This window comes from Pseudopipra pipra, chromosome 12 (assembly GCF_036250125.1).
Source record: "Pseudopipra pipra isolate bDixPip1 chromosome 12, bDixPip1.hap1, whole genome shotgun sequence".
Taxonomy (NCBI): domain Eukaryota; kingdom Metazoa; phylum Chordata; class Aves; order Passeriformes; family Pipridae; genus Pseudopipra; species Pseudopipra pipra.
In genome coordinates, this window is record NC_087560.1 from 3,441,481 (window position 1) to 3,452,608 (window position 11,128).

At 42.5% G+C, this 11,128-nt stretch overlaps 1 protein-coding gene across 4 annotated transcripts in view; it reads right to left on the reverse strand.

Moving 5' to 3' along the window:
- SCAPER (S-phase cyclin A associated protein in the ER) overlaps positions 1–9,874 on the reverse strand; it is a 141,925-nt gene extending 132,051 nt beyond the window's left edge. For 2 of the 4 annotated variants that reach the window (XM_064668442.1, XM_064668440.1), the window contains exons 1-3: positions 9,821–9,873; positions 7,927–8,002; positions 4,351–4,468 (exon numbers count right to left, since the gene is read on the reverse strand). In XM_064668442.1, coding sequence (XP_064524512.1) covers positions 4,351–4,468; positions 7,927–7,989 — 181 coding nt within the window. In that variant the 5' untranslated portion in view covers positions 7,990–8,002; positions 9,821–9,873. Of the gene's footprint in view, positions 1–4,350; positions 4,469–7,926; positions 8,003–8,447; positions 8,710–9,820 lie in introns of those variants that run through there. The other 2 variants (XM_064668441.1, XM_064668443.1) reach the window with 2 other exon arrangements.
- Positions 9,875–11,128: the final 1,254 nt, after the last annotated feature.

Sequence of the window (11,128 nt, forward strand, 5' to 3'; positions counted from 1 at the left end):
TTCCCTAACACAGCCCAGCTGTTTTACATTGCTCTGGTTATGTAAAGCAGCTGCAAACCTGTCTCCATCAGGCAGTTGTACAGCTGGTTTGCACAGCTGGGTTGTATCACTGGCTATTCCAGGCAACAAGGCTTTTAATTTAAAACAAATTAAAAACTATTTGCTTGATAATTCATTTTTTAAATTCTACATTAGCCGAAACAACAGGCACAAACTAATACATTGAACTCAATTCAGCAGCATGCAGGAAAAAAGTCATTCAGCTACTGGAGGTATAAAATCTTCCTAGTCACTAAAAAACTTAAAATGTGGAACAGCTCCATGTCAGAATAACTGAACTATTTCAACCTCCAGTGTCTCTCTTCTGATGTGATTCACACTCTGCAAAGACAATTGGAATGCAATGGCATACAGGACTTGCACAGGGAAAAGGTTTGCAAGCAAATATGGATATGTTAGCATTTTAAAAGGGCAGATGAACATGAAGTTACAGTCTCTTTAGATTCTATAAAAAACAGAGTAACAATCCATCAGCTAAGAACTGTCTGAACAAGTCCCCTGTAAAGACAAAAGCAAGTTTTCAGGCACCTTCTATATGAGGCAGACACGTAGAGAAAGCAAAACTTATGAATACAGCAGGTTTTGCAAACTTAAAAAAATATAGTGTGGGACAAGGACTAACTTCTTCTTAAGGCCAGAAAATTTTGCATTTCAGCAGCAGCAGCCACATTTCCAGGCTTTGTTATTCTTTTTCTTACAATAAGGGCTCTGGTTATTCAAAGGTTTCTGCTTTTGTCCTTTTACATTCCCGAGCAGTGACAGCACAAGAGCACTGCTCAGTGGTTATTTGTATGTTCAGAGACTACTGGGGTGTAACTGGGGTGTAACTACACTGTGCTGGCATTGCTGTGAGATGCACAGACCTCAGGGACACAGGAAGGGCTTCACCTGTGAGGAATTTACTGAATTGTGAGGAGAGAACAACAGTGACCCAAGATGAGCATCTCATCAGCTATTAAGTTGCCCATGTGAAATATATAAAGTAGCAAAGTTTTGCAGCATTCAGGGAGCTACAGCCATATTTTACACTGGAAGCCCATTTCCTCCCTGTCTGGTGATTAAATATGAAGCACACAGGGTTTATGATTTGTGAAGACTTCCTGTCCAAAAAGCTGAGGTGCCATATCTGCCAAAAACACCCCACTGATTACCTATTTTCAGAGGTATCTTTTATACTCAAAATCTCAACAATCACACTGCTCATCTCTTGGGTTTGGATAGTTTTACTGGTATGAGAAGTGTGAGAATTGCCTTCAAACTCAGTAATTAATCTCAGTGTTCATTTCTGTCCTGGCTATGGCAGAGAGTAACAGCAGGTGTTGTTTCAGTGTCTTGGACACTCCTCATCATCAGACCTTCAGCAGGGATGATAATTTTCAGCTGAGGAAGCATTTGAAGTTTCTAGTACTGTTATAAACCATATCCTCTTAGAAGTTTGTAGAGCAGTAGTAGATGCTATTTTTCTAACAGTACATTGCTAATGATCTGGAGAAATGACTGCCTTCAAGCATGGATAGAACAAAACTCCCCATGCTTTTACCCCTCCAGATTGAATTACAGCAACATATTTTGCACAAAATTACTTTTACAAATCACTGCCACTGTTTCATACAGAATATAATGGCCCTGTATTCACCTACCAGCACCAGAATGGATTCCCATTCATTCCAGTAAAATTAAAGGTTTGAAACTTATGAGCCTCAAAGAATCCCCTTCCCTTCTGCCAGTTCCAATCAGATCCAGAGTTGCCAGGGCTCCCACACAATGTTTGCAGTCAGGACTCTTCCAATTCCTTATGTGGCCAAAGAGAGCCAAGTTTCAGGACTTTCATCACATCCTGCAAGACCCACTTACTGCAGCAGGCTCTTGTTAAAGCAGTGGAACACACTGCAGGTTCCCCAAAGTGTGCCAGGCACCTTTCAACCAATAAAATATGTTTCCTTACCCTGAAATGCTTAGTCTGCAAATGAATTCTACATGGCAAGAGCCCAAGTGATTTTAAACAAATAGGAAAAAAGAAGAGAACAGTGACAAATACAAGGTTTTCCAATTTTTTACACATCTCAAAGTTCCAAAGGTATCTTACTTTCTATTAGCATTTAAGTGTCAAGCCTCTGCAATGCCACTGATCTGTACTCATAACTAGAATTTCAGATCTGACATAACTAGGGTGCTTGCTGCTCCAAAACATGCAACACAAGTGTCACCTGTCATTCCAGAAATCTCTTTCCTTTTTAAGGAAATATTTCTCACTGGCAGGAACTATACATTTCCATCAAGGAATTAGAAGGTTTTGATTGCAATTCTTTCATTATTGCTCTTTTGCCCATGCACTCTCTATAAAAAACACAAGTCTCTCAGAGGAGTTAAATGCTAAGAAGGACACAAGCACACAATTTTTAAAGGAAATAGGAAAAGGATACAAATGGAAAAAATTAATCCAGCATTTTAATTTATAAACCCTCTCTAAAAAAAATGCTCATATCCTCACTGTTTCTGGAAAAGAATCTCCTAATGAATCCCAGCATATAATTTAAAATGTTAAATCACACACTGGTGCTGCCAAAGCAATACCTCTGAACATCACAGCAGAAGAAACTGCCCAAAGACAAAATCCTGCTTTGTACAGAAGGGTGGCAGGATTGGCTCAGGAAACCCAAACCTCTGGCCTGATTTACACAACCCCTGAAAGAGCCAGAATTGTCCTAATTCATAATATTGCTGGATCCCCCCTCAGGGACACAATACATATTGAAAGATCAGCACACAGTGAATCAGAGCTCAGTGACACCAACACAGACACCTTCCATGCCAAGCAAGGGTCAAGAGATAAAGAATCTGGCTTTGCAGACTTTCACTAACCACAAGTTCCTTTCCACAGGGAAATTTTCCATCAGGCAATTATCATTAGATCCCTTGCATTGTGCAGAAAGGTCAGCCTATGATTTAATGATGAGATTCTAACAAGAAGAAAGCACCAATTTAAAAATTACAATGGTGCTAATATGACCAAAAGAAGGAAATGAATACAGCTACTTGGATTTTAATTACTGTATATAACTACTATTTAATGAAACCTAAAGGTCACTTTTACATTCATTCTTCATGTTTTGACAGGAGTTGTTAGAGCAAACATTCATCTACACATTAGAGACAGTGGTTTTAAAGGAAAAAGTCTTAAAGTTTCTAAAAGAATATTACAGGCAACAATGTAACAGACTCTTTAAACAGAAAGTGAATCAACTCACGAGTTGCTCAAAAAAGCTGTTAGAAATACACTGCATGTTCCTTTCACACACACTCCTCCATATTCCCACCTTCCCCAACAGTGCAACTTGGAATCTGGAAGTACTTTGGGCCCCAAGTCTATTCTGCTTCAGACATAGGATTAATTGTCTTGCAACTAGACATAACATTTCTTGAAATATCTTTTCCACTGGCAGAATCAGAGAGCAGCTGAAGTGGGAAGGAACCTCCAGAGATCATCTAGTCCAACCTCCAGGCTGCCCAAGGCTATGTCCAGGCAGGTTTTGAGCATCTCCAAGGAAGATGAGTGCCCACAGTTCCTCCAGGCAACTGATCCCAGTGGTCAAACACCTTCACAGCACAAACAAATTGACTTTTAGACACTTAAAAGCAGCAGCACCTGCACAGGGACATGTGAGCTACAAAACCAGAGATGAAGTCCTCAAGAACAGCATTGTGACCTCTGGAACAGCTCGAGCAGTGTAAAAATAAAAGTCAGTTCTTGGCTCCTGAAGTGATCACACCACAAGAGAGTAACAAAACTGCTAGGAGGACTTGCATTATGGAAAACTGTCCCCACATATCCCCTTCCTTAAAGATTCTTCAGAGATGTTTACCAAAGCTGAAGTGATACCAAGAGAAACTTCCAAACTCCTTTGTTTTAGAGCACAGAGAACAATTTGTTGGATTGTTCTAAGCCATCCCTACAACTCTGAATTGCCAAGTTGCAAGAGATCAGTTTAGGACAACATTATTGTGTTACACAAGTATCTTGATAATATCAGCACAAGAAAACAGACTTAGATGTTACTTACAGACAAATGGAAATGATTTTTAATCTGCTGCTGGAAGGTTTTATAAAGTGATCTGCCAACCACAGGGGGCACTTCGGAAAAAAACTTTTAAATTATTCTATGTATGCTAAACAGAACCCTTTTTTTTTAATAGGGAAATCCTATGTAAAAAAATGTTTCCAGGTGAGCAACTCCAGTGGACAGACAGATGGGAGTGGAAAGACCTGGTGTAAGACTGTTCAACACATACCATCATCTTCCTTGTTTTCCAGTGGAACACTCCAAGCAATCAGGTTCCTTGCTGTACGTCCCTCTTCTGCCACTATTCTCCTCACTTTGTCATGGCTGTTGGAGCGTTGGAAGGAAGCCTGGAAACAAGAAATACACGGAGGGGGAAACAAGAAAGAGAAATTCGGGGTTTGATACGTTAATTTTCTCCAATTTGTGGTTACACCACCCAAAGAGGGATGCTCAGGTGCTCAATTTTCATCAAATATCTGAAGCAGGTTTATGCATCCATTCTCACCACCATTTTTCTGCATGATAAGCAGAGTGATTCATCAACATGTCATGGGAGTTATTACCCAGCCATGGGAGTTATTACCCAGCCCACAGTCTGATATGCCTAGACCACACCACCTTCATCTAACTGACTGCCAATGCTGCTACAGAATCACAGTGGGCTGCACAAACTTTTTAACTACCTTGTGTTAATTAAAACTAATTATTCAAGATAAAAGCTGCATAAGACCAAAATACTTGTGTTGGCTGACTGGTGAGAGCCTGGAGAAAGGCACAAGAACCTAGAAAGTATTTCCTGGTAACTGTGATGGGCTGTTACTACGAAGCTGCAACTACTGAAAGATGGAATGAGAGACACTGAGGATGAACTTCATTTACCTAATAAACATTTCTCTGCACTTGGGAAATGCACCATCACGAGACATTTGAAACCAAAAGCATTAGAAAGTATTTGTATCAACTGTCAGATATCAATCAGATAAAATCTTGCCTCTTCTACAGTGTGTGACGTTATTCCTCAGAAAATCATTTCCAACAAAACCAAACTATAAACTGTAATAATAAACTTAGGTACCCTGATAGCACAAAACTGCTGACCAAGTCAGCTTTAAACACTGGCAAATGTAACCACAAAGAACTTACATAAAGCTACATATTATTTACGCCCGAACAGACAGATTTCTCTATAAGACTAATCAAGAGGTACAGTTTTCCTCTTTTCATTCTCACCATCATTTAGCTCAGGCCTGCAGCCACTTTTACATCTTTAGAAAGAAAATACAGGAAAATTACAGTAAAAATGAATACAGCAGATGAGTGGCTAGAAGTTATTAAGGTGGTAGGAAATGCAACACAAATGAGAAACTGCTTTTACTTCACTATTTATATAAGTTTTTAGCTTGTTCTCAACTGCCTGTTTTGAAGTCACAGTGTGCCATCTAGTGCTCCACAGACACCACAGGTAACACAGCAAGAGCAAAATAAAAATACCACTGCTATCAGTGACATTTTGGGAAACCTAATGTAATAAATAGAGCATATTACACACTTTGGCCCAAAGAAAGCCAAACAAACATGTAAAAAAAACCAGGATCTGTACAAAATTGGCTCTAATCTATCCTTATTCTATACAACTAATTGCCTCTTCTCACTAGGAACTTTTACTAAGTGATAACTTCTGCTGTGGCAAGTTTGGTTTGGGTTTTTAATGCCCTGCTGCTTAACAATGCACTTTCCATCATTGATCTAAGAGTTAAAGATTCACAAATGTCACATAACTATTTTAAATCCCTTTAAACTACTGTATAAACTCCCAGTGTAAATACTTGTGAAAGCTTACTCAATTTTAACTTGATCTCCTCTGAGATGTGTATTTAAACCAAAAGAAGAATTTTCAGACCACATTTTACATTAATTTATTCTCAAATCTTCAAAAAAGATCCAAACACTCACCTTAGCTGGAAGTAAAGCTAATCTACAGCATCCATAACTGCCAAAAATTACATGAGTAAACAAATAAATCTTTACTCATCTATTGCATCTTTTTCTTCCAAATTCCCCACCAGCAGACAGTGTTCACTCAGCACAGTCTATGTGAGGTTTGACTGTGGCTCTCCTACAGCACAAGGCCACTCATCCTTGACTTACACAGGGGACTTGGAAACCATTTCAGTTTTTCTTCCCTACTTTTTATGCTGTTATGTTCCATTTCATCCTTCATTGGTCTTCCTTATTTTCCAGGCTTACCATCCCTACTCCTTTGGTTCTTTTTACTCATGTTTTCCAGATCTCAGATTTCAAGTTTTCTGAATCTGAGCACTCAGTGTTTTCTCTTTCAGATTGTCTCCAGCTGATTCTGCTTTTGAAATACAATGTCCAAAAGCACATACAAATACTTCAGGGAAGACTTTCTCAGTGCTAAACACTGAGGACAGGTTATCCTTATCTTACAGGTGATAACTCCATTTAATCATCTCCAAATGATGTGTGGGGGCTTTTTGCACTGAGACTACCTTTGCATCATTAATGATGGTAATTTTTGACATATCACACATAAATTAGCACAACTTACACAGTCACAGAAAAACAAAGCCTGGAAGGGCCCTTTGCAGGTCCAGTCCAACCCCTGGTCAGAGCAGACCCAGCTCTTCCCAGCACATCAGCAGAATTTCTCTTGTTGCATATATGACCTCCTATAACCTCCAGGTTCCTTTCTGCACAGCTGCCACCAAGACAACCATTTTTCAGTCTTATTTTGGAGATCATTACTCCCATGGGAATGTAAAACTTCACATTAGTCCCCACCACCCTGACTTTTGAAATTATTTCTTTTTATACAAGCCAGAAAGGCTTATAAGGGAAGTGTAAGTATCTCATCCTGACATTTCAAAGTACTTTGTATAACAAAACTAGAGCCTGACTTTAAACTCTCATCTCCATAACTCAAATGTCAGTCAAAAGAAACCAACAAAGCCTCAAGGGAGGCCCTGATGGCACAGTTAACAATGAGGAAATGCACAGCCACTGAGTGAATTGTGCCAAAGTGCCTGCTGTTGTGCCATGGTTGGTACCAACAGTCTTTTCATTTGACAAGAGCAAACTTTAACACCCCCCTCTACAGTGATTGATACTGATGTGTGGGGTTTGACTGCTTCCTCAGCCTGAATCCCTGCTCTTTGCTCCTGAACTACCCAAAGGAGTCACCTTCTTCAGAGTGCTCTGGATACAGAGCCAGAGGACTGACCAGAAACTGTTTAGCCTGAACAGCAAATGTTTGTTATTTAGTCTGTACTGTTTCTTTTACCATGAATATTAGAGGATCTTTCATGAGGATTCTTCCTTTAATGGTGTTCATACATATAAATATATTGATGTAAACAAAACTACCAATTTCACCCACTGCATTCTTGAAGAAAATTACTCCAGGTCTAACCTCAGCTTCTTCAAAGAACACTCTGTTAGTGGTACAAACATCAGGGCCTTGCACTGCAGCACAGGTTGGATGAAAGCAGTTTAAAATGGGAATTGGCTGAAACAAATAAGTGCCAAAACCCCCATATACTAACACAACTGGAAACTATGAAAAGCAGAAGAAATACTCACATTTATTCTACAGTAAAATTCCTTTTTGAGGGTTTCCTCTTATGATGCTAATGAATAAAATTTATTCGGCTCCTACAATCAATACTTTCACAGAAGGTAAAAATGAACCGATTTATCAATGAATCCCAACATGAAAAATTAGTTTTTCTGGCTGTAGAAAAAATACTGTACCACATACTGCTATGGTAGCTGAACATCTTACCATCATGTTATAGCCTTCATCTGCATCAACAGGCTCACTTATTACATTTTTGGACGACCCCATTGAGTTTTCATACCTGTGTCAAAATAAATGCAATTAATTATTTTCACTTCAACCACTTCTAAAATTACTTTTAGCTTGTTGGCAGCATTTATGTCGTGTACACCAGATGAACACGGTAAGATTTTCAGAAGATAGTTTTATTTTTAAAGAGTTTGCACTGCTGCTTGTTAAAAATAGCCAAAGGCCCAGAAGAAAACAAAAAGAGAATGATCCTACAGAAAAATGCAAATGTATGTGTAGTAAGATAGTAAACAGTATAAAGAATAGTAAAATGTTAAAACAAATCTTTGCATGGACTGCTCTGGAACAGTGAAGCAAGGAGAATAATCTTTTCTGTAACAGAGGACTGGGAAAAAAGAAGTTCAAAAAGAAAGAGCCAATCAGAGACAAACAGACCATCAGTATCAGATAATTAGTGGTGAAGCAAAATAAAATGGAAAACTTCTGTTCTCATTTACCTCTAAAATCTGATGGTTCCTGTACAAGTCAGCTCTGAGGAAGTGAATACTTTTATCCAGCTGTGAATACAGAACCATTGCCAAAAGTGCAGAAGTGCACAGGACTAAATATTTATAGGTTTATCAAACATTTCCAAAGCAGTGTCAACAATTCTGAAATAAAATTAAACCCTTGGCTTCAAGGTTGATAAATTCTGGATAGCTGCTGACTAGAGCATGAACACCCTAATCTTATTCTTCTGAACAATCACGTGCTAAGTGGAAACTAAGAACACTTTTACGTTATCAGAAAGTAGGTAAGAGAACAAGATTAACCTTTAATCACATTCAAAGTCAGATTTTGTTGGCCTTTATCATTAATGACACTGCTGTTCAGAGGGCTGTTCACTTGTTCTGACATTACATCTCGTGGTTCTCATAAATGGCCAAATTTTCTAAAAGTAAATAGCCAAACCTGCATCAACAAACCTGCATAAACAAGTTGTTTATATGCCTTAAGACAACCTACTGAACCCATAAAACCTGAAATGTTCTGCAGCTGAATGAAGGGAGCTGTGATTCTGAAAACAAAGATTGTACTTCACCATCACTTGAGGCATCAGGGCAGGCCCAGCATGAACCTTCAAACACTGAGGTATCCTGGAAAGCTGTGCTTTTGAACACCAAACAGCCTCGATTATATTCAAGGTGCAACAAAAGCTCACCAAACTGACATATACATTTGAGGACAAAACCCGAGGGCCCAAGTGTTTTCCCAGTAGTGCAGTGCATTTGGGAATAAAGCAGACACAAGAATCTGTGTTTAGAGAAGTGTGCAGAGAAGACAGTCCCTACCCCTGAGCACTCGTTGAGACCTACTGAGCTGTCAGCTCCGGGAGCCGTGATTTTCGCTGTCAGCTAAGGAAGACCACTGGTTTATACTCGGGACGGTACTAGTAGTTTTTATAATTCAAATACTCATACACCATGTGGCGGTTTTTAAGAGCTGACAGTGAAATTCCCTCCACGTGTGCCTCTCCCTTCCATACACACACACAGCACGGGTGGGCCTGTGCAGCTCCGACGACCGCCGGGTTCACACGCACCGGGGTCCCCCTGACACGGAGCAGGTCCCAGTTTCCCCACAGCCAGCGGGGCTGGCTCGGAGGGACCGTCCAGTCCCCCGCCGGCCTCGCCGTGCTAGCCCTCACGGCACAGTCCGACCCACCCCCACCGCTCCCGGTCGCCTGTAGCAACCGGGCAGTCCCTGCCCCGGCCGGCAGGGCCGTGTCCCGGAGCGGCCCGCCGGGGGCTGTGCTGCTGAGGGGCTGAGGGGAGGGGGCCCGGCCCGCCGCCATCTTGCCCCGCGCGCCCCCCGCGCGCCGGTCACTCACGCTCTCCGCCGCACCGCGCCGTCCCGCCCGCGCGCGCCCCGCCGCGATGACGTCATCGCACCCCGCCGACAGCGCCCGCCCGCCCGCCCCCCGCGCCGGCCCCGCCCGCCCGGCCCCGCGCATGCGCAGGCCGCCAGCGAGGGCGGTGACCCCGCGTCGCCCTGAGCTCCACAGGGCAGCGGTTCCTCTGCCAGGCCTGCCCTCAGCCACTGAGACAGCCCTGAGGGGCCGTCACAGAAACACAGAATCGGTTAGGTTGGGAGAGACGTCTGAGGTCATCCAGTCGAACCTGTGATCGAACACCGCCTTGTCAACCAGACCGTGGCACTGAGCGCCACATCCAGTCTTTCCTTTAACGCCTTCAGGGACAGTGACTCCACCACCTCCCTGGGCAGCCCATTCCAATGTCTAATCACCCTTTCTATGAAGAAATTCCTCCTAATGTCCAACACAAACCTCCCCTGTGCAGCTTGAGGCCATGTCCTCCTGAGACCTTTCAGGCAGCTGTAGAGAGTGAGAAGGTCCCCCCCGAGCCTTCCCTTCTCCAGGCTGAGCCTCCCCGGCTCCCTCAGCTGCTGTTCACAGCACTTGTGCTCCAGACCCTTCCCCAACTCCAGCGCCTTGCTCTGGACCCGTTCAATGTCCTTCATATCGTGAGGGGCCCAGAACTGAACACAGGATTCAAAATGTGGCCTCACCATTGCCCAGTACAGAGGGACAGTTGCTGCCTTGGTCCTGGCCACCCTGTTTCTGATACAGGCCAGGAAGCCCTTGGCCTTCTTCCCCACCTGGGCACACCTGGGCTCATGTTCAGCCGCTGTTGACCAGACGGGAGCACTGAGCTGATGGTGGTCACTCCCTCAGCATCCTACCATTCCCCACCACTGGGAGCTGGGAAAGCTGCAAAGAACTGTGTGCAGTAGCTGGGGTGTATGTATAATCCAGGCAAATAGCAAAATGGGTCCTAATCCTGGGGGGGGATCACTGAGGTGTAATTTAGGGTGTTGAGTCCAGCTTGGGCACTGAACCTGAGGAAAGGTGGGGCTTGTGGACAGGCCAGCCCTCCTCATGGGGTCTGTGGCCTGGGAAATGTGATTCTCGAGGAAACACTGGACAAGGTGAATCTATTTAGCCAAAAGAAGACAAAAGGACTAGGAGTGTTCAAGCATGTAAAAGCACAATGTGTAAAGAGAGAATAATCCATTTCCCTCACTGTGACAGGAATAGTAAGAAGAAAGAGGCCTAAATTGTAACCTGGACAGCTCAGGCTGTCATCTCTAAAACATTAAAAGTCCTACAAGGATGGGA